Here is a 21,180-nt window from a genome sequence, read left to right as displayed (position 1 = left end):
CTCTTCTGGACGGTGGTGTTTACTACTCTGAGCTAGCTATTGGCCCGCTACCGAGGCAGGGCACCGCTTGTAATGCTGAAGATAAAACCATCTGTACCACCCTCTTCTTCTGTCCAGCCTTTGCCTTTTTTTCTGTTTGTTACGTCACGAACTTGAGCATTGCCTGGTCCAGGTACACTGGCATTCTTTTCTTTCACCTTTTACTAATTCATAATGGTCCTGTCTACGTTGAGAGTGGGCACCTTGTTGGCGCTTCTGTTACCCTCTGCTGTCTCGTTCGTTGTACCTTCTACCGAGGTTCGCCCCCGGAATCTCGAAGTTCCATGGAAAAAGACGGGACTTTATAGTGGACACAGGAGGAGAAGAGATGGCTCTATCGCCAGCTGTAATTATGGTCCTCAAACGAGAGGATGTTGGGGCGACTTTGACATCGATACCAACATGGATGAAGAGTGGCCAGATACGGGAAAGACAGTCAAGTACGAATTGACCATTACCAATGTCACTGGCGCACCAGATGGATTCGAGAGACAGATGTTCCATATAAACGGTCAATTTCCAGGCCCAGTATGTGTCCACCTATGATCTGGAAGGACGTTACTAATACTTTGTAGACTATAATAGCTGACTGGGGAGATAATCTTGAGATTACTGTCAAAAACAACGCCCAAAATAATGGTACAGGTCTACATTGGCATGGCATACGGCAACTTGGGTCGAATGAGCAAGATGGTGTGAATGGCATAACCGAATGTCCAATTCCACCAGGTAGCGAAAAGGTGTACAAGTTCAAACTTACACAATACGGAACTACTGTAAGTTCACTGAAGTCTTTATCATTAAATCTTGACTAATCCTCGCAGTGGTACCACTCGCATTACTCGGTGCAATATGGTGATGGTATTTGGGGACCTATGATCATCAGAGGGCCTTCAACAGCGGACTGGGACATTGATCTTGGTGCAATGCCACTAACTGATTGGTTCCACGCCACTACCTTCACAGCAAACGCGGCAGCAGTCCACGCCAAGGGCCCTCCAACAGCAGACAACGTTCTAGTAAACGGCACAATGACCTCATCAGCCGGAGGAACATACGCCGAAACGATCCTCACACCAGGAAAAGCACATCTACTCCGCCTCATGAACGTAGGCATAAACAACTACCTGCACGTGGGCCTCGACGGTCACGAATTCCAAGTCATATCAGCCGACTTCACACCTATCGAGCCCTTCTTCACAGACACCCTATCAATAGCCGTCGGTAAGTCTCCAGCCGCCTTCATTTCCTTACCTCCCACTGTCAACGCCCATTCAAGATCTCACAACATGAGCGTGGGCGCCCTGTGCAACACACATGCCACATGACCCACGCGCACAACGCCACGCCCACCCCACCCACGATAATGAAACCCCCTTACCAATCTCGCCCGTGTAACTAACAAAAAACGTCACCAGGCCAACGCTACGAAGTCATCATCAACGCCACCCAACCAACGGCAAACTATTGGTTCCGCGTCGGCACCGGCGGCGCCTGCGACGGACCAAACGCAAACGCCGCAAATATCCGTAGTATCTTCCGTTATGCAGGCGCGGATAGCGATGAGGAGCCCAGTGACGATATCGCCATTGTACTACCATCGGGTTGCTACGATCAACCAAACATTGTACCCTATTCCAAAACAACAATCCCTCAGTCCCTGCCTGAAAGCTTATCCTTGGGGTTCAGCGACAATTACACGACGGATGTGACGCAATCGCGCGGCCTAGTCCAATGGCTTGTAAACGGGAATCCCATGGCTGTTAACTTGCAAGTGCCTACACTACAGTCCGTTCTTGACGGAAACGTGAAGACGGGGAATAACAGCCATACCTTTGAGATTGACGAGAAGAGCAAGGTAAGCCCTCTGACACACTAACCTATTTCTTTCTCCCTCGAATCAATCCTAACAAACGTAACCGCTGCAGTGGCAATACTGGATCCTCCAACAATCCCCCACCTCCCCCCCAATCCCCCACCCCATCCACCTCCACGGCCACGACTTCTACATCCTTGCCCAAGTCGCAAACGCCACCTGGAACGGCGACATCTCGGCCCTCCAAACCAACAACCCCGTGCGTCGCGACACTGCCAATCTGCCCGCCGCCGGCTACGTCGTCCTGGCCTTCGCATCCGATAATCCGGGTGCCTGGCTCATGCACTGCCATATCCCGTTCCATGTGGCAGCGGGACTCGGCGTCCAGTTTCTGGAGAGAAAGGCGGAGATCGCTGCCAAGGATGGGTTTGAGGAGATGGGTAGGGGGTGTGGGAAATGGGGGAATTATATGGAGAGGACGCATCCGGGGGGGATTTTGTTTCCGGGGGATTCGGGGCTTTGATGTGGGCTGTGTGGAGAGGGGGGAGGTAGGGGTTCGTTCTGTATTTTCAGTGTTTTTGCCTATATGATATCCTATATCTCTTTTTTTTGTTCAATGTACGGGATCGAGAATGTGTGGTTGTGGTTGTCGATGTTGATGTATCGGGGGTTGATTGGGTGAGCTTCATGCGTATACTGTTGGAGTTCTTGTTTATACAGCTACTTGCGAGTAATCGTAATGATAATTTAACGATATATTTGGTACAGAATCCTGCTCTGTCTCTGCATCATCTCTTGTCAAATACAGCTAGATGGACGTAGAAAACAAACCTAGTCGGCGAGATGGGGAATGATCAAGGTTCTTGTCTGAAGAGATACACTTTGCACATAATAAATTAGACCAGCAAAAACATCATCGGCTCAGATAAACAGTACAGAACTTAAGATATACTGAAGTGACTACTCCTATCAAATGGGTATACCACGCTACTCTTTTCGCCCCTCTCAAATAAACCATTTCCACGATCCATACAGACGACTCCCCTTCGACAGTCTATGCCGCAGATCCAGAAGCCTCAATCTCAGTCTCCGCTCTCTCCTTGCCCTTCGAGGTCCCACTCACACTCGCGTCACCCCCCATCTGCACATGAGCCTCATCTTTCTTCTCGCTATCCCGTTGCTGCTCTGCCTGAGCTTCTTCCTGTCGCCTCCTCGCTTCCTCTTCCTGCCTCTCCCTCTCTTCCTGAGCAGCCACGCGCTCCTGCCTCTCCCTCTCCTCCTGCGCATGAACCATTCTCTCTCCCACACCAGGGAAGAGACTCGCAATGAACAAAGCAAACGCACGTTCCACCGTACGCATGCTATCCCTCACCCACCCAAACCTCTGATCCCTTCTTTGCTGCAAAATTCTCTGCGCGGCCTCTTCCGGTGTCAAGTTACCCCGCTGTTGGGCGTGGTTGTTGGGCTGAGCTACGCGTTCGGCCATGGCGCCGACAGCGAGGAGTGCTTCGAAGTGGTGGCGTAGGAGATTGAACTGGTCTTGAAATACACCTACTTGTGCCAGGTAAACAATGCCGGCTACTATGCCAAGCATGATAGGCCTGTAGAGTCCACCGCCTCCAGAGAAAAAGTAGACAAATGCGGCGAGCTTGAAGATGAGCCATAAATGTCCAGCAACGTTGACCATGCGATCATTTTCTCCTGGCGGGTTTGCGTTCGCGTTAGCATCCTGGGGTTGATTCTGGTTCTGCATTTGATTCTGATTTTGTGCCTGCCCTCCAGGTGTCGGCTGTTGAGTTGGGGTTGGCTGTAGGTTGGCTAGTTGGTTTTGGAGCTGATTCGCCCCCTGTGCCATCTGATATCCGAGCCCAGCAAGAAGTTGTCTGTTTTGGGCAAACTGGTCTGAGAAAGTTTGGAATGGCAGTGTTGGTACTGTAGGAGCCATGGTGTAAGTGCCTTGGTGATCAAAGAGAATACCAACGGGTCCTTGGGGGCTAGACAATAAGAACAGTTCGGCTGGGGCATCGGCTGGCATTGATTGTGTGGTGTTTCGAGTTTGTCGTGGAAATGTCATAGGTATTGCCGGTGTCATGACAGGTGCCCCTGGGGCTACAGTTGAAGGACCGGCAGAAGGAAACCCGGTAGTCGCATTGTTGTTAAACAAGGAAAAAGTCTGAGAAGCAGAGGTGCCTGGTTGCCGGTCGAGAAGCATACTCAGTTCCAACGCATCGACTCTTAGCATGGTGGCCGAACGCCTAAGGGCAGCCGCATCTGGATCCGTAGGAAACAGGGCTAAACCCCGCTCAATGACATTCAGGTTCTGATTCACGGTATTCAGTTGTCGACGTAGCTGATCAATTCGCCATACGGGAATGCTCGGCGATGCAGGTGAAGTCAACCCTGTCGTACCAGCCTGTGCACCTTGTTCAGCAGGAGTATGTAGCAGTGTCCGAACATTCTCCATTTCTCGTAGAGTCTCCTGAAATATTCTCTGCAGACGAGGCAACAAGCGTTGATTGTTGTCAAGGCCTGGCGGAGGAGTCCCTGTTGCGATGGGTAGACGACCAAATCCTAGAGCCGGTGGGATGGGAAACGGAGCAGGCGGAAGTCCGGCAGGTATATTGACTTGGTTGTATGTGACAGTCCACCGGGCGCCAGTAGGATCAAATGGGTTTCGCTGTAGTGGCCGCTCACTATTGCCAGGGAGGTTGGGCAATCCTGATGGTGGCGGAGTTTGTGATTCAGAAGAGGGGACTGGACCACCTGGCTGTGCTGGTGTGCCATGTTCAGTCTGCTCATTCGCCTGGCCTGGAGCCTGTCTATTCCCTTGTTGTGCCGCTACACGAGCCAATTGTTGAACTGGAAGTGGCACCAGCAGAGGAAGCGGGTTGCCCTGTCCGGCAAGATGGTGATGATGATGGGCATGGGGGTGGAGATGATGATGGTGGTGGTGGGGAGTGGGCGACTGTGGGTTCGGTCGAGGTTGCGGCGTCGTCCGGAATGGGTTCGTCGGCAGAGCAGCGGGAGATTGGGGAGGGCGGAAGGGCGGATTTTCGTTGGCGGGTAGTTCTCGTAGAACCAGGTGAAGGCTCTGGTCCTTGTTCTCACGTATCTGCCTAGCTGTCAGTGTCATTCACGATAAGACACGTCAAACATACGTTGTCGGTACCAAAGACATTGCCCAGTGTCTCGGCGTCATTGGCTACCACTCTGCCTCTATATATCAGGCGCATCCTATCCGTCGCTGGTTTGGAGGGCACGGCATTCTGAATGCGACTCCTCAGCTCTTTGACCGTAGTAGATGCGGGGACATCTGCGAGGTTCACGCCGCCTTCCACCTCAGTCGAGGGCGAAAGGATCTTGAGATTGATCGTCTGCTCTCCTTCGGCCATGCTGACTGTCTGGACAATGAGAGGTTATAGTGATAGGTGGCGTGTTGCAAGTTGGGAAGTTGACGACGTGTTTGTATACGTTGCGCTTAAAGCTCCGAATCAGCGCCCGGTGAAGTCGCGCCCTTCCATGCAATCGAGTTTGCAAGACAAGTTGGGACAAGCGCTCATAAACTGTGAGTCTGGCCTTTTCCGTCACTTGAAATCCACTATTAGCAGCGTTGTCACTCTTGCACATGGATGCGACAGTGAAGCTTCAATGGCGACACCTCCGAGCCGATCGCCGCTGCGCCGCTAGACCCTGTCAGTGTGGGTACGTCATTGGCCAACCGAGGGAGTTGATTTTCTCTACGCGCCGTCTTTGGCTTCATCAAGTCGTCTGATAATCGCTTTCGACTCGTCTTGCGATATCGGGTTGAATCAATCCTGTCGTCTCCAATGCATAGAATATGATCATGGCGTCCTCTTGTTCACGCCAGCTCATGCGAGCACCCATCCGACCGCGACTCCACGCCCCCACACAACGATATGCGCGTGTCCCTACCCCATCGCGCACCTTTTCTTCTACCCGAGGGACGTACGAGCAGCAAAACTTTCACAGAAAAGAGTCGTTTAGGTCACGGCTCAATTCGGCGCTCAAGAACACAAAGGTCAAGTGGGAGCCGATACCAATAGCACTGGGTATCGGCTTCCTGGGCGCATTCCAACTCTATCGGATACAGCGGAGAGAGAAGCATAGTCAAGCGGGCGAGAATGGTGAAGATGGGGAACTAGATCAACAAGGTCGCCCGAAGAAGCGCGAGAGGATACGACCGAGCGGGCCATGGACTGTTCAAGTCATGTCTACTCTACCTCTCAAGGCGCTCTCGCGGGTGTGGGGTCGATTCAACGAGATCGATATTCCATACTACCTTCGAGTTCCTGGCTTCAAGCTCTACTCCTGGATATTTGGTGTCAAGTCAGTCACATCCGAGCGGTATTGAGTAGTCTACTAATTGTCCATAGTCTCGATGAAGTCTCCGAACCGGATCTCCATGTCTACCCTAATCTCGCCGCCTTCTTCTACCGCACGCTTAAGCCAGGCGTCCGTCCTCTCGATCCTAACCCAAACGCCGTACTCTCACCTGCCGATGGCAAAGTAATTCAGTTTGGTACCATTGAGCATGGCGAGGTCGAGCAGGTCAAGGGCGTGACATATAGCTTGGACGCTCTACTAGGATCTACCCGACCCAGCAAACCCGGTCAAAACGTCGCAAACTCACAAGTTATAGCCGGGGAGCACGAGAAGACATCAGAGGCGGAAGAAGATGTCGTCCGTGCTGACGAGGAATTTGCAAATGTAAACGGCATTTCGTATACCCTACCTAACCTATTCTCTGGGCCCTGGCCAAAGGGTGGGAAGCCCGCCGAGATGCCGACCGACCAATCTACTGGATCAGCTGCATCTTCAGAGGCCGAAGTACGCGCCGATCTAGCCTTGGGCGAGGCTGAGCGCCCATGGTGGGCTCCTGCTTCAAGCAAGACGCCTACAGCGCTGTACTACTGTGTCGTGTATCTTGCACCAGGCGACTACCATCGCTTCCACTCCCCCGTGTCTTGGGTTGTAGAATCGCGTCGTCACTTTGCCGGCGAACTATACAGTGTCTCGCCATATCTCCAGCGCACCATGCCCGGCCTCTTCACCCTAAACGAGCGAGTAGTCTTGCTCGGCCGATGGCGTTGGGGATTCTTCTCCTACACTCCCGTGGGTGCCACCAACGTCGGTTCCATCAAAATCAACTTCGATCGCGAACTCCGCACCAACAGCCTTACCACTGACACTGCAGCTGACCGTGCAGCCGAGGAAGCTGCTGCGCGCGGCGAGCCCTACTCTGGTTTCGCCGAAGCTTCCTACACTAGCGCAAGCCGTGTCCTAGGAGGCCACGCACTAAAGCGTGGTGAAGAGATGGGTGGCTTCCAACTGGGAAGTACCATCGTGCTAGTGTTTGAGGCGCCCAAGGGTATCAGGCCAAGTCTGGACGAGGGCTTTACTGGTACGCGTACTGAGAGGAAGGGAGGCTTCAAATGGAATATCGAGCAAGGAAAGAAGGTCAAGGTAGGAGAGGCATTGGGATATGTGGATGAGCAGTCGTAGTTGGGATACACTAATTGTATCTAGTACGTGTACATGTAGTAATACCACTTTTTGAAAAGATACGTTTCCATTGATTGCATCATACTTGTGCTTGAATGGCTACAATTATGGGTATACACGGTTTGATTTGGCCTGGGGGTCTTTCGCTACCGTCATTATCGATGAGTCGAATAGAAAGAGCGAGTGACATGTCGTGTACGCTGAAATTATTTGGTGATGCAAGACTTTTGCCCTGATCGTGGTTCCATGGTTCAGATGGTCAGCACAGAAACACCGAACCATGGAAATATTCACTGGAATAATCTAAACTGATCATAAATGAAGGATACTCCTTCTCTCATCTACATCCTCTACATCCTCGAGACTTTGAAAGTTAGTACACTCACACCCACACACCTTTCACATCACCAACTCAGACTTCCCAGCCTATAAAACATCCACACATCCAAACCTCCCATACACAGGCAACTCATCCACCTCCCAAGGTCGTCCAAGCAGTGTCCCACAGCCTCCAAACCGGCAACACACACACCAAACCTTCAAAATGCGAAACTCACCAAACCCACCCATCCCCAACCCCTTCGCCGACCCCTCTCCATCTACCATAGAGGAGATATCACCACCATCCTATGAACCCTCCGCCAGACCCTCATCCTATCGCGTCTACCCAACTGGCCAACAACAGCCCTTCCCCATTGAGCTACCTCCCCGCTCCGCACCCACACCCACACCCGTCGCAGCGTCTAGAAGTTTTCTCCCACTTTTCTGGACGCGTGGACGCGGTAATAATGGTGGTGCTGAGGATGTTGAGATGGGGAATCTTGGGCAGACAACGCATTCGCACACGCACACTGAGACGCAGGCAGCGCAAACCCACCCCCAGCCAGATCAAACCCCGCTGTCATCCTACTACGCCTATTCTGGACTCGAGGATACGGTCCGTAAGCCGAGCGTTAAAGTGGCTATATTGTTTCTCGCGTGTGTATCTGTTGGTATGATTGCCTGGGCTGGTTATATTTTGTATCATGTTGTCAAGGGGACTGCTGAGGGGAGGAAATGGATGTTTTGGCGATGGTGATGAGGGGGAGATAGTGGGCGGAGTCTACAGGATATCTGTGAGACTAAGGGGGTATGGTACCATGTCACATGGGATATCTGCGAGAACTAAGGGATACGAAATGATTACGGTGAAAGACTTGGAGTTTGGAGTTTGGAGTTTTATATTCACACAGTGTTGGAGTTCTGGAGGTCTTGGGAATGTTGATTTTTTGTGGGGATTTATTTGGGAGGGGAGATGGCTACTATCAGATGAGTAGTAGCTTGTTGTACTGGGCTTCGTATTAGAATAGAACACTGAATCTGAAAACTTGACGATACGTCATATACGGCGTTTCAATCAGGACTAACAAATCATCCCGCAAGCCATCCTAGTAGACAATTTGTCCGAAGTCATCCTCTCAGACAATTCGTCCGAAGTAACACGTCTCGTGTTGACGCCGACCCTAGCGGTGCCGCAATTGTGCAGTGGCATGACTTTACAACACCGAAGGGATGCATAGCCGCTCTGACATGCATGCTTAGTGAAAACTTCCACTCGTACCCGTGACTCCAACTCTTGTTGGAGTCCAAGATAGACGAGTAGCGGCAAAGTAGTGGTTATCAGTCTTCTAGAAGTAACTAATGGAAGCGTCATGTCAAGATGTAAAGACGGCCGGGGAAACCTTGTGCGGGAGAGAGCAAGCGAAAGCGGGATACACTAGGCGATATCAGGCTAGCACTTTGTCAGCCACTAAAAATAGTAACATGACAAGTGAATAAGTAGAGAAAACAATCTAGGGCTCGTGTTGCAAACATGTCTGCAGCCGTGTGTTTCCTTGGACATATGGCCCGGTTCCATTTGTTGTGTCCGGGCACCAGGAAAAGAGTGCGGCACAGGTTGGTAGCTGAGGTGATGAATGGTTGCAGATTCTAGGGCAGGGGCCTGCAGGAACTCCCAAGGCAAGGCTCCAGCTTTCAGGGCTTGCTCTTCTCCACCTACCGGTACACTAGCACACATGTGTTCCCCACTTGGTCTTCCTGTTGCATCCGTCAGGATAACGGACGATTGTGTGTACGTGTGTGTTTGGACTTTGTTTGCTTTCTGTGTGCTTCTATGTGCCGATGAGATGCGTGATGGCCAAAGCTGAACAAACAAGATGCAGGTGTGCCTTCAGCGAGACGGTGGGTGTGGTATGGTAATATGAGTGCAGAGAGGATACAGCATCGCGTAGTCAGCACTGCCACCGCCGCGATATCACCATCTCGTTCGGGTGCTCACTGCACGCTGCCTCGTCCCGCTATTTGTTGGTTTTGGGGCTATTCATTTGCTTTGCACGTGCCTGAGGCTTGGGGCTGACAGAAGACGCACATGTATTTGGTGGACATTTTGATCGTTCAAGGCATAGGCACTCAGTCGTCCAAGCGCGCGCAATGCAGCCTTGCCCCGGGTGCGCCTACGTCGATCGTTGCTCAGACTTGTTTATTATTAGCTGAGCATCCGCCCCGCCATCATCCTCGACTGCTCCAAGGCGGAGCGCGAAGCTGCAATCATTGCCATGCCGAACTTCCCGTGGACAAAGTCGAATCGGTCGCACCAATCTGTCGACAATACTTCGTCAGGGCAGCAGTCACCTGTGCCATCTAGTACTGGTAAGCCAGCATTGCGGCCAATCGTCCGTCCGGCTGACGAGGAAGCACTGGCAGTACACGATCAAGGGCCGGCGCTGCGATATCAGACGTCTGAGAGCCAACAAGCGCCCATACAGATCCAGCAGCCTCCTGTAGATCACCAGCTCCAGGCCAGCGCAGCCCAGGCCCAGTATAGAGAACAGTTTCCCACGCGCAATCCGAGCCATAGGCTGAGCGCACATCTCCCCCTGGGCCCGTCACAGAACTATCACGACCAGACGGGTCCTCAGCCAGCACAAGGCCTTGAATCCCCTCGTCGCGGCTCTTACCAGCCCCAATCTTCACCTGCTGCATACACGCCCGAGCCCAAGAAGCAGTCGCTGCGCAGCCGCATCGCAGCCGGCGTCAAGGGACACAAGGCCGAGGAAGCAAAGGCACAGAAGAACGGCGTGGGTAGACGACAGTCCGTCCGCAAGAGTGACTCTCGCATACCAGACTATCAGCCGCAAGAAGAAAGTCGCGTGCAGTGGCATCAGCCACAGGGGTCTAGCTCACATCTGCCGCCCTCGGACGAGCAAGACGAAGACAATCTTGACCCCTTCCTCCAAAAGGCCAGTGAAGAGACGCCCGAGGTGCCACCCAAAGACACCCCCTACCAGCAGAATCTCCAACACCCTCAACAGTTTGCGCCGCAGCCACAACAGGAACAATACAATCGGCCCCCACTTGGCACCGAGGGCAGCTATTCGACCAAAGGCGGGGTAGCTGATCAGTACAGTGCTGAACAACACAAAGGCCAGGGTTTACAGCAACCACAGCAGCATATCCCCTCACAGCGATACCAGACCTACCAGCCTGTTGGCCAGCATTCTAAGAGTCCGACCGAATATCAGGCCTTTAACCCACAGAACGCGCCAAGCCCTCTACTGCAAAACCCTCAGCCTCAAGACACGCAACAAACTTACTACCCGTACCAGCAACAAGCCGCGCAAAGCCAGTCGTCGCTAGACACGACGCAGCAAGTTCACCGTCACCAGCAGCAGCAGCAGCAGCAGCAACAACCGCAACAACAGTTTGCGACACAGCTTCAGCCGCAGCAAGACTCTCAGCCACAAACTGTTCGACAAACTGCACCGCAACCTGATCTACAGCACCCACAGCCGATTAGAAACCTGCCTCAAATTGTACAACAGGTCAGACAAGTCGAGCTGCAACAATCGCAGTTACAACCGCCCTCGTCCCACCAAATTGCCCCACCATCGCCGCTTCAGCCCCCGTCCTACCAATCCTACGACGCACAGCAAGTGAGGCAGCCGCAAACGCCCAACGTGACGCCACCACAGCAGAGCCAGGACAACATGGCACCTAGTGCGCAGGGAAATAGGACGCTGAGGAAAGTCAACGATGGCAGTCAGTCGCAGCCAGGCGCACCGTCAAGAGAGTCGTCTCTACTCCAACAGCCCCCCGCTCAAGGTCAGCCCTCCGGTCAACCGCCTGTATCGCCGGGCCACGCAACATTCGACGCTAACGTCGTACCAACAGCTTCACAAGGACAGCCATATCGAGGTGAGAAGCAAAGTCAGCAGGTTTCAGAAATGGGCCAGGCGACACCTCCGCCAAGGGGAGCTGCTAGCGATATGACGGACGACGAAATCGAAAAGATGATGAAGGAGCATGACGTGTTGCGTAAGTATAGTATTATTACTTGCTAGCTATGTCTAACATGTTCCAGGCGAAAAATACCAAAAAGTCAAACGATACTTCTTCGAACAACAAACGCAGGTTCACCAGCTGCAGAACACTCTCGCAAACCAACGACTATCTCTTTCGCGCACATCTTGGGATGACAGTGAATATGCGACACGCTTCAATCGGTTAGACGGATTAATAGCGCAGTTGTCATTTTCTATCCGCAAGGACTGGAAGAGTATACCGCAATGGTTGCATGTGGTCGTCAACAAAACAGCTGTGGAAACGGGTAAGCAAGAAATGACTGCGGTTGGCCGTGCCTTCATCTCCCACTGGCTGGTTGAGAACATTTTCGACAAGTACTTTCACCCCGATCTCGAGCCGGGCTTCTCGACACAACTACAGTCGATTCATTCGAATATCCGCAGGTTTGCGCCACCGTGTCACAGTACAGAAGATGAAGAGTCGCTTGCTGCAAAGATCATCAACTGGCGACTGGCTACGTTGGAAGGCCTTGCAGACACATTAAGAGCGCCACAGGCTACAATCTATCGCGAGAAACTAACCGAGACGCTCAACGAGAAGCTCATTGCATCTCTCCAGATGCACATTAATGACCCCGCTCCTCCAGACCTCAACGGCGGTGTTCCCATGATTATCGAGCTGGCTGTCAGCATTGCTCAACATCTACCACTCGAGAGCCGAGAAGTACATATTGAGTACTTTCCGCCAGGTCACGGTATTGTACCAGATTTCATGAAGATAGAGTCTGGCATCCCCACGCTGACGGCCCCAATCTTGGAGCTGGATGATGCGGATAGAGCTTCAGTCCGAAGCATGGCATCCAAGCACGATGATAACTTGTCTATTGCGGAGCAAGAGCAAGCACATCTCCAGGGCAGCCAACCTCCCAAAGAAGACAAGAAGCGTAGCATGTTTGGCTTTGGTAGTGCGAAGAAGGTCGCTGGTCCTCCTACCCTCGGCAGCCGAGAGTCTACCCTGGGTCAGGGAGGCAGCCAGCAAAGTCTCACACAAAACCCACCGGGTAGCTCTGGTGGACCAAAAGAAGATTCTGCACCACCGCGCGTGCGCATGGCTGTGGGTGTGGCAGTGCAAATCCGCGGCAAGAGCATTTTGATAAAGGCGCCTGTGTACAGCACATGAGTGCTGTCAAAATGTAAATGAGCAACGATGGTGATAGATGGTTTGGATTCAGCGATCTAGCAGCAAGCAAGCGTTTGGTTTATCGCCTTCTCCATATGTACACACCTTTTGCATATACAGTCCGGTCTCTTTTCAGATTGGATCTACTGTGAAGGTGGGACTATACCCCGGACGTTTCTATAATGTCTGATTTTATCTTTTCTTCTAAAGTGTTTGATGGTTGGATTTCTTCTCTCATGTGCATACCGATACCCTCGCTGCTGTTACGGTTAGGCTTGGTAGAAATGGATACTTCTTGGTCTATATCGTGGGAGTTTGTCGGAGGTATTTTGTGGTATTCTGGAAGAGGAATTATGACGAGGGGATATCTAAGCATTAAATGAATTTTTCAAGTGCAACCTTCAACTACACTCGACTTGTCCCTAAATGCTCGACTACCTTCCCCCCCCCCCAACATCATCGGCTCGCGCTAGTTGCGGCCGCTTTGAGCCCCTATTGGCCAAATTCCCGTGCTTTGTTTACTAACCTAAACATCCTCGTTGCATACCCGCTGCGACGCTTGGATTATATTCCAACATGGAGAATGTAGTCGTATCGACACAGTACAGGTGTAGGCAATCTAGCAATCTCCCCTGGCATAGTACTGACTAGGTAGTTCAGCGACATCGACGGCCGTCCCATCACCAACCGCATCCTACGTCGCATGCCTCAGCGGCGCGCGTTTGCAGATACAATGCCTCACGACGTTTGAGATTGTACGAAATATAGCAATACCATCGAGCCATGACTTGAAGAGCTCGAAGATTGTGTGGTCACCGCCGACCACGCCACTGCTGCCTTCAGCACCATCGCGTCCTTCCTCTACGTCTACGCCTCCCCGTCGCCCCTCACGCCCACCACAACCTTACTCGAACCGTATCCTTGTATACGACGACGATACGACGCGCGTATACGACCTCCGCGACGAGAAATGGAACGCTGTAATAAGCAATGGCTCCGGCGGCATGGGCAAGAACGTACACGTCGAGTTTGGCGCGACAGAGGACGAAGTACTAGTCTGGAGTGACTTTACCTCTTGCATCAAGATATGGTGTTTGAAAACTGGACGAGCGGTGGAGATACGAGATCCCAAATTCCCGGGCAAAGAGGGTAGGGGATGGGGATACCGACCCGTTCAACCCACCACCGCATCAACAGGCGGTGCAAGAGCAGGAGGAAGAAATGTGCTAGCGTTACTATGTCGCGCTGCGGGCAGTGACATCCTCTTACTCCTCGCCCCTGGCACATACACAGTGCTCAACCGCGTCGAGCTGCCTACCACGGACGTCGCAGGTCTAAAATGGAGTCGCGACGGCCGCTGGCTCGCCATCTGGGACGCCGCGTCCACGGGGTATAAACTGCACATCTACACAGCTGACGGCCACCTCTACCGCACCATCACGCGCGAGACATGCACCGTCGACGATGACGACGACGACGTAAGCGAATGGGACGTAGAAGGCCTTGGGGTAAAAACCCTAGAATGGATCCCTGGAAACGAGCGTCTCGCTGTCGGCGGCTGGGACAGACGCGTCCGTATACTATCAACCCGTACATTCGCGCCCATCATGTTTCTCGATCACACGCCCGTCATCGATGTTCCCACCGCACCTGTCTACAGCGAAACGATTGATAACACTGGCGCTAGGAGTTATATGCTTACACCTCAACCTGTCACACCACCCAAGGCGCCGCTCGACAAGAATGATACCGGGCTGTTGAAACATGGCATCGGACTCTTGTGCTTCAATGCCAACGGCTCCATGTGCGCTACCCGCGACGATAGCACGCCGTGTACGGTGTGGATATGGGACTTGTGCAGTTTGAGGCCGAAATGTATTGCGGTGCAGTATAGTCCTGTTAAGGCGCTGCTTTGGCATCCAGATCATGCGGGAAGGTTGTTGATACGCACGGCGAGGGAGGAGGCGGCTGTTTATTTGTTTACGGATGATTCAGTACAACTTTCATCTTCGCAGGAACGCTCGCAGACGGCACCATCACCGGAGATTCTCTCTTTATCCTCACACATGCGCACCCCTAAGCCAACGTCGGTACAACAACCACCACAATCCCCATATAAGTTCACAACATCCTGGCTCCCCACACCTCCACACAAGAAACCAGCCTTCTTCTTCGCCCACGAATCCGCTTACGTGGTCGTCTGGCCAGAGGGCAAAGACGCCATCTTACGCTTCAAACGTAGTGCCGCCACCACCACTACCAATGGAGACAGTGTTGGTGGCGTTGGCGAGATAGACGTGGACAATGAGGGTGAGGGGTCTGATGATAGTTTGTATGAGATTTTAACTGGGCGGACGAATCGGTGGATGGAGAGTGCGGGTGCGAGTGGGGTGTTGGGGAGAAGTGGTGATGGTGGTGAGGGCTTGGATGTGGATGTGGATGGAGAGGAGGGGGAGGAGTTTGAGTTTGAGAGTAGTGTGGGTACGGTTAGGGGTTTGGATGATACATTTAGGGGGAAGAGAGGTGTTCGTGAGCGTGAGTGGGATGAGGCTGGGATTCACGGGGAAGAAGAAGAAGATGGACAAGAAGAGTATAGCCAGGCCGACGCCGACGGCGCTGGTGTACTAGGCAACAGTGGTATGAGCGAGATGTTCTAACTACCCTCCCTTATTTCTTACCCCCCTTCTCCTCCTCAAACCCCCACCGCCCACTCCCATCCAACCCCAACGGATTCTGCCCCGTCTGCTCCCTCCCAGCAATCTTATCAGGCCGACTCTCATAACTATCTTTATTCTCGCCACCAAGCAGTTCGCTCCTCTCTTCGTCGTGGCCGAGTAGAGGACCTAGGGCTGGGCGTGTTGTGCCGCCCAGCGCGTTGCCGAGGGGGCCTGTTACGCCTTTTTCAAGGGGTGCGCCGATGGGGCGGAGGGCGGTCCCTAGGACGTTTCCTGGGGTGGGTTAGGGCTGGGAGGAGGGAAGGGGATGAGGAGGGGGGAGGGAAGGCAGGGAGGGGGGACGTACCGACTGGATCACCGATTGCACTGAGGAGACCTTTTTGGGGCTTTTCGCTGGAGTCATCTTCTTGCTTGGGGTCGGTGGGGATGTGCTGTTGTTGCTCGGTTTCGTTTTTGTCGGACATGATGGGCTATGTGCTTTCTTGCTTCCTAGATATGTCTGTGTATGTGTGATGGACAATGTACAAACTTGATATAGTGTAGCTTTGAAAACGGAGAAAAGAAGCGGGATAAGAGCAGATTCCAACGGCTTTATGTTAGCTTGACCGGTCCAGGTTTCACAAGTTCGTCAGTCGTGTTTGCCAGGCTTTCGAGGCCGGCCGTTGTGACGTCAGTGGTTTCCCGTGGACGACGCGTCTTCCTTTTGGGCGGGGTACGGACGCGAAACGCGACAAGGGGGATTCACGCATCACATCATGCAGAATGAGAACCATCGTTTCGCGCAAAAACATGTTATTCTACAGAAGACAAGAAAAGAGAAATATGGCTCGCTGTATATTGCATGCTTGGATGCAATAGGCTCCCAAAGTCCAGCCCGGAAGATGCCGTGGCAGTGGTGCCGTCCGTGTACCTAACTCCATCGCCAGATACCTGTATTGGAATGCAAGAAGAGAAAGCAGTTTCGAGGATATACCTTGTCTTCAGTATGATGGAGCAGCAAAACAAGAAAAGAAAGACAGTGTGGTGACTTTTGAAAGGAAACATGGTGGACGGGCTCAATTGAGCTATGTGGAAGGGACGACTCCGTCACAAGTCATCTTCCCCTCGTGTCGAGGTTATCGCTGACGCTTGGATAGTCAGCAGTTGTATAATAGAGTGTATAGGTAGCTTACCTTGATGTCAGGCCTTAACCAGCAATGGTCGGACGGCCGCTGGCGACAATGTCCTCCCTGGTGTGATGTGCGAAAATGGACACATCGATGACCTTATCATTCTTGTATCCCACCTTGGGGAGACGACCAGAACGGCTGAACTTGAAGGCACTGAGGAATTTGCTCTGCCATCCAGTCTCCATCGACTCACCGCCGTTCTTGTGGTGGACGTTGAGGAGGATGGTCTTGATGACCCTGGATGGACCATTCTTCAGATAGTCAAAGTTGTTGATGTACTGGTATCCACCGCGAGCATTGTAGCTGGTGTCAACCATTTCCAGGATGCGATCCATGAGGCACTTGGCAATGCCCTTCTTGACGAAACCGGGGTGGACGAAGAGCTCCATGTCAAAGGTGTAGCGGAACAAGGTCGACTGGCCGCAGTAGTCTTCGAGTTTGACAAAGCCGACGATCCTCTCGTTGACGTACTCGTTTGTGAGCCTGGAGCGGTTGCCTCTGTCGATTGCGACCAAGTACGGCAGGCCAGCGGTCGTGATGTCACTGATGCGCTGAGCCATTTGCGCTTCGGTGCGGCCGTCAAACTCGACAGCGTGGATCGTGTTATCAATGTACCAGTTGTAGATCTCCTATGGATGGTGTTAGCACTCGCACAGAACATATAGAGCAAGATAACTTACAGCGATGCCTCTAACGTCACCCGGCTGCACAGGACGAATGTAGATGTTGGCCTCTGGACGTAGACGACGATCCTCAGCGGGTGGAGCCAGTGAAGCTGTGGGACGGTCGCGCCTGGCAAGCATCCTGTGCTTCTTATCGTCCATGCGCTTCTTCCTGGCCTGAACCTTTGCCTCAGACGACGCCAACTGCCACTCTTCAAGAGGAGGATCGTGATCGGCGAAGTCGATCTTGGCGTCCGGTACTTCGAGGGGGTTGATAAAGGGACTTGGGTTGTCCTGGCCATCTTCGGCGTAGATGATGTCCTCGTAGCGGTCCCACCATGGTGCATGATCCGTCATGTCACGCGCATCCACGGACTCAAGCTTGAGGTCACAGAGCTCCTTCAGAGCATCCCTCATCGTCATACCGCCCACCTTTGCCTCAGCCCAGTAGCGAGGTGCGACTTCCTTCAACACCTGGCCCTCGTCAAGGACGTACTTGGTTTGAGTCTTGTCACCGACCTTCGTAGTCTTTGCGTGACCATTGAATGCATGCTGGGGGAAGCAGACTGGATTGATGCACTCTGGAGATTCCTTGTTCATCCATTCTTCAATGTGCTGACCGAAGTGGCGGTCTTCGTGACCTTTGCGGCAAGACCATGACTCGGGAGCAGGCAGCCACTCACCGTTCCAATCCAACAGCTTCTTGACATCATAGTCAGGGTCTCCGTTGCTGTTAGATTGGGAGCGAACGCCCCATTCTTCGTCGCTGCTGTGAGGGATGTACTTCATATCCCTATTCTTTGGCCAAACCGTCTTCTTGTGCGGTTGCGGACCACGGGGCCAGCGAGGGTTGCCGAAGGCCTTCTTGCCAGCTGGAGCGAGGTTGCAATCAGAGAAATCCCAACCGCCATAGGCGTCTAGCTTGGGCTGGCCTGGCTCCCGTGGAGTGGTTGGTGGTGAGGGTGGTACACCTTGATGCTGGTTGGCGCCATTGCTATATCGCTGTTAGAGAGTCTAAGAAGAGACTGAAGTTGGAGGTTAAGGACTTACGGGGATGAGTGAAGCTTGCTATTCGACTTGGGCGACATAGCAGGCGAGCCGTTGGCAGAGTTGTGATTGCGCACGTGAATAGGCACACAACCTTTGGCACTGGCGGCAGAGTTGTTGCGCAGATGTGGAAGCACATACTCCTTGGCTTTGGGCACATACTCCTTGGGCTTGATAAAGCCGTCGCGCAGGTGGGGTGGCACATACTCTCTGCCCTTGGCATTGTCCTTCTTGAGCAGATGGGGAGGCAGATACCCCATGCCTTTGGGTTGCGCAGACATCTTGATGTCTTTGGTATTGCTCTTGTTGCGCGAAGGTCTTGTGAGTGTCTGCTTTGAAGTGTTGTGTACGTTATTGGAGTTGGGTGTGTGTGGGACTAAAGGTTTGGCAGGTGCAAGTCGAAGTGGGGTGATGGAGTGAGCGGAGGTCGAGGCAGCTGCCTTGCCACGTGCTTTTTGGCGCGGCTGTTCGACTGTAGTGAAAAACTCTGCTTGCTGAGCTGCCCAGCTATTGTTCGGGTGCACTGCTATTATTACCTGGGCTGCTAGATCAACCTCGAGACTGAGCGGCACCCATTGAACACGACCAGTCTTGCGCTTTGTTTTCTATTGTGTGTTAGAGTCTTAATTAAGAGTGAGAGTGAGAGCGGAGGTAAGCCTCTTATAGGGCTGTGCTAGGCTGTGTGAGGTGGGTACGTCATAGGATGGTGAGTGAGTGTGAGTCCGCCTTTACTTACAGTTTGCGGAAAGTCGGTTTTTTGCTGCCAGGTTATTGCCAGGTTTTCTGGCCCTGTTATAGCATCGATAGAGTTATTCTCGGCTCTCAGCTCTATTTCCTCGATCGGCGGCGATGGTGGGAGGGAATTGCGCGGACAGAACATTTTTGTTACTCCGCGGCTCGGGATGCAGGCTTCCGTAAACTGTGGACAAGCGGGAAGGTAGAGAATATGCTGAAGAAAGAAAGAGCCACAGAGGTAACTAGGATGAAGAATGAGAGATTTAAAAGAAGTGCGATGTATACAGCTTCGAGGCCTCAACTAGCGTGCCTAATCGAGTGGACACCGACTCCATCTCACCTTCCCACAATAGCAGACCCTGATTCTTGTGCCAGGAAAACGGCATGTACTTCGCAAATGTGGATATCATTCTTTGTATGAACAGTACAGGTCACAAGCAGATAGCAAACTGCCTAGTTCACTCAGTGCTCGTTCCATGGTTGATTGAAGCGCAATGCATTTACGGGTCCACAAAGCACATGTAGTCCTGCTGATTACAGTTGCACATGATTCCTATATATAGTAGTACCGGGAATTTCTGAATTATGACAGGATCCATAGATGGCGAGGAAAGCAAGTCCTGGCTGGCATACAGACGTTGCATCAGTGTAAGCGTCTCGCCGGGCCACTAAGCGAAGATTGGAAGAGCGCATCCTGGCTCCACTCATCACCCCGACCGACCCAGTACCAAGATTCCAAATAATACAAAATGCTGTCGATATTACGGAAAGCACGTTTGAAGGACAAGGAGATGCGCATCTTGATGCTGTGTGTACTTTCCGTGTGCCTGCAAGTCCGGAGGCTTACTGCATCAGGGGTTTGGACAATGCTGGGAAGACGACTATTGTCAAGAAGATCATGAACGAAGATGTCAACAGTGTCAGCCCTACTCTTGGCTTCATTATCAAGACGATCGAGTACGATGGGTATGTGTGAGACCCGATATGTGCCATGTCCCGGAACTAATGAGCAAGGTACAAACTGAACATATGTACTGCACCTGCTTTCTCCCGGAAAAGCGCATACTGACGGACCAGGGGATGTTGGCGGACAGAAGACGCTGCGCACGTATTGGAAGAACTATTTCGAAAAGACAGACACGCTCATCTGGGTGGTTGATGCAACGGACCGCGAGCGAATTGACGACTGTCGGCAGGAGTTGGCGGGGCTGCTGCTAGAAGAGGTTTGCACCAGCCTCAGGCCAAACAAAGACATGGATGGAACTGACAAATGCAGCGTCTCTCAGGCGCCAGCCTACTTGTCTTCAAAAACAAGAGCGACGTGCCTGGCTCCATGAGCGAGGATGAGATACGCGAGGTGGGCGACGGCTCGGATGTTGGAACTTGTTGGCGGGCCAATGCTGACGGCGTACAGGGACTGCGACTCGACGCCATCAAGACACACAAATGGCATATTATGACTTGCAGTGCCATGACGGGCCTGAACCTGCAGCAGGGCCTTGAATGGGTGGTACAGGACGCAAAAGCGCGACTCTTCCTGTATTGATTACCGTCGGCCAAACACGACATGTTACTGCATCGGACGGATGTATGTGCAAGGGGCAACGCAGCCCAAAGGCTAGCTACGGGTAGTGCAGCGGTAGTCTGAACAAGCTCCAACCGCTCATGTGGGAGCTTCGCAGCTGGATTTGACGGCATAAACAAACATGCATTGAGCCATCACTACATCCCTCTTTTCCCTTTTGCCCTCTTGATTGTGCCTGTTCGCCTGCAAGCCGGGATATTCTTACGTCGCTGCCTCTCCACGACTCATCGTCTGAAACACATCCGGGGATGAAGTAACCGAATCCAAGCAATCTAACGACCGTCTAGCTCTGTGATCGGCTCAGGAATCATTTGACAGCCGAGCAGCTTCAGCCGTTGCCCTCGAGTCGTAGTGTCGTAGTCCCGTAGCGCACACTGGCCTGTGTCTCTGCCCAGCCTACTCATCTCAT

At 52.6% G+C, this 21,180-nt stretch overlaps 9 protein-coding genes across 9 annotated transcripts; 6 read left to right on the top strand and 3 right to left on the bottom strand.

The window, feature by feature from the left end:
• Positions 1–441: 441 nt before the first annotated feature.
• PtrM4_075480 (SufI, putative multicopper oxidase) lies at positions 442–1,918 on the top strand (the record flags this gene model as incomplete). Its single annotated transcript, XM_066106189.1, has 4 exons — positions 442–567; positions 615–815; positions 864–1,263; positions 1,458–1,918. 4 exons carry the CDS (start codon positions 442–444, stop codon positions 1,916–1,918), a joined length of 1,188 nt encoding a protein of 395 aa, XP_065963127.1.
• A 991-nt stretch (positions 1,919–2,909) lies between these two features.
• PtrM4_075470 (Ubiquitin family protein) lies at positions 2,910–5,247 on the bottom strand (the record flags this gene model as incomplete). Its single annotated transcript, XM_066106188.1, has 5 exons — positions 2,910–3,035; positions 3,228–3,584; positions 3,789–4,674; positions 4,822–4,967; positions 5,014–5,247. 5 exons carry the CDS (start codon positions 5,245–5,247, stop codon positions 2,910–2,912), a joined length of 1,749 nt encoding a protein of 582 aa, XP_065963126.1.
• A 452-nt stretch (positions 5,248–5,699) lies between these two features.
• PtrM4_075460 (Psd, Phosphatidylserine decarboxylase) lies at positions 5,700–7,378 on the top strand (the record flags this gene model as incomplete). Its single annotated transcript, XM_001940511.2, has 2 exons — positions 5,700–6,202; positions 6,250–7,378. 2 exons carry the CDS (start codon positions 5,700–5,702, stop codon positions 7,376–7,378), a joined length of 1,632 nt encoding a protein of 543 aa, XP_001940546.2.
• Positions 7,379–9,972: 2,594 nt separating this feature from the next.
• PtrM4_075450 (uncharacterized protein) lies at positions 9,973–12,898 on the top strand (the record flags this gene model as incomplete). The annotated part of the gene is made up of 4 exons (XM_066106187.1): positions 9,973–10,197; positions 10,249–11,067; positions 11,206–11,731; positions 11,778–12,898. 4 exons carry the CDS (start codon positions 9,973–9,975, stop codon positions 12,896–12,898), a joined length of 2,691 nt encoding a protein of 896 aa, XP_065963125.1.
• Positions 12,899–13,474: 576 nt separating this feature from the next.
• On the top strand, positions 13,475–15,374 carry PtrM4_075440 (uncharacterized protein; the record flags this gene model as incomplete). The annotated part of the gene is made up of 4 exons (XM_066106186.1): positions 13,475–13,508; positions 13,559–14,288; positions 14,382–15,208; positions 15,370–15,374. The coding sequence occupies 4 exons, from the start codon at positions 13,475–13,477 to the stop codon at positions 15,372–15,374; spliced, it is 1,596 nt and encodes a 531-aa protein (XP_065963124.1).
• A 191-nt stretch (positions 15,375–15,565) lies between these two features.
• PtrM4_075430 (uncharacterized protein) lies at positions 15,566–16,037 on the bottom strand (the record flags this gene model as incomplete). The annotated part of the gene is made up of 2 exons (XM_066106185.1): positions 15,566–15,846; positions 15,920–16,037. 2 exons carry the CDS (start codon positions 16,035–16,037, stop codon positions 15,566–15,568), a joined length of 399 nt encoding a protein of 132 aa, XP_065963123.1.
• A 722-nt stretch (positions 16,038–16,759) lies between these two features.
• PtrM4_075420 (uncharacterized protein) lies at positions 16,760–19,331 on the bottom strand (the record flags this gene model as incomplete). Its single annotated transcript, XM_001940507.2, has 4 exons — positions 16,760–17,371; positions 17,423–18,398; positions 18,455–19,056; positions 19,188–19,331. The coding sequence occupies 4 exons, from the start codon at positions 19,329–19,331 to the stop codon at positions 16,760–16,762; spliced, it is 2,334 nt and encodes a 777-aa protein (XP_001940542.2).
• Positions 19,332–19,935: 604 nt separating this feature from the next.
• On the top strand, positions 19,936–20,255 carry PtrM4_075410 (GTPase SAR1 and related small G protein; the record flags this gene model as incomplete). The annotated part of the gene is made up of 3 exons (XM_001940506.2): positions 19,936–19,994; positions 20,042–20,152; positions 20,201–20,255. The coding sequence occupies 3 exons, from the start codon at positions 19,936–19,938 to the stop codon at positions 20,253–20,255; spliced, it is 225 nt and encodes a 74-aa protein (XP_001940541.2).
• A 201-nt stretch (positions 20,256–20,456) lies between these two features.
• Positions 20,457–20,732, top strand: PtrM4_075400 (ADP-ribosylation factor; the record flags this gene model as incomplete). Its single annotated transcript, XM_066106184.1, has 2 exons — positions 20,457–20,543; positions 20,601–20,732. 2 exons carry the CDS (start codon positions 20,457–20,459, stop codon positions 20,730–20,732), a joined length of 219 nt encoding a protein of 72 aa, XP_065963122.1.
• Positions 20,733–21,180: the final 448 nt, after the last annotated feature.

This window comes from Pyrenophora tritici-repentis, chromosome 3 (assembly GCF_003171515.1).
Source record: "Pyrenophora tritici-repentis strain M4 chromosome 3, whole genome shotgun sequence".
NCBI classification, from domain to species: domain Eukaryota; kingdom Fungi; phylum Ascomycota; class Dothideomycetes; order Pleosporales; family Pleosporaceae; genus Pyrenophora; species Pyrenophora tritici-repentis.
Note: the sequence above shows the minus strand (reverse complement) of the source record. Positions and strands in the feature narration are given on the sequence as shown.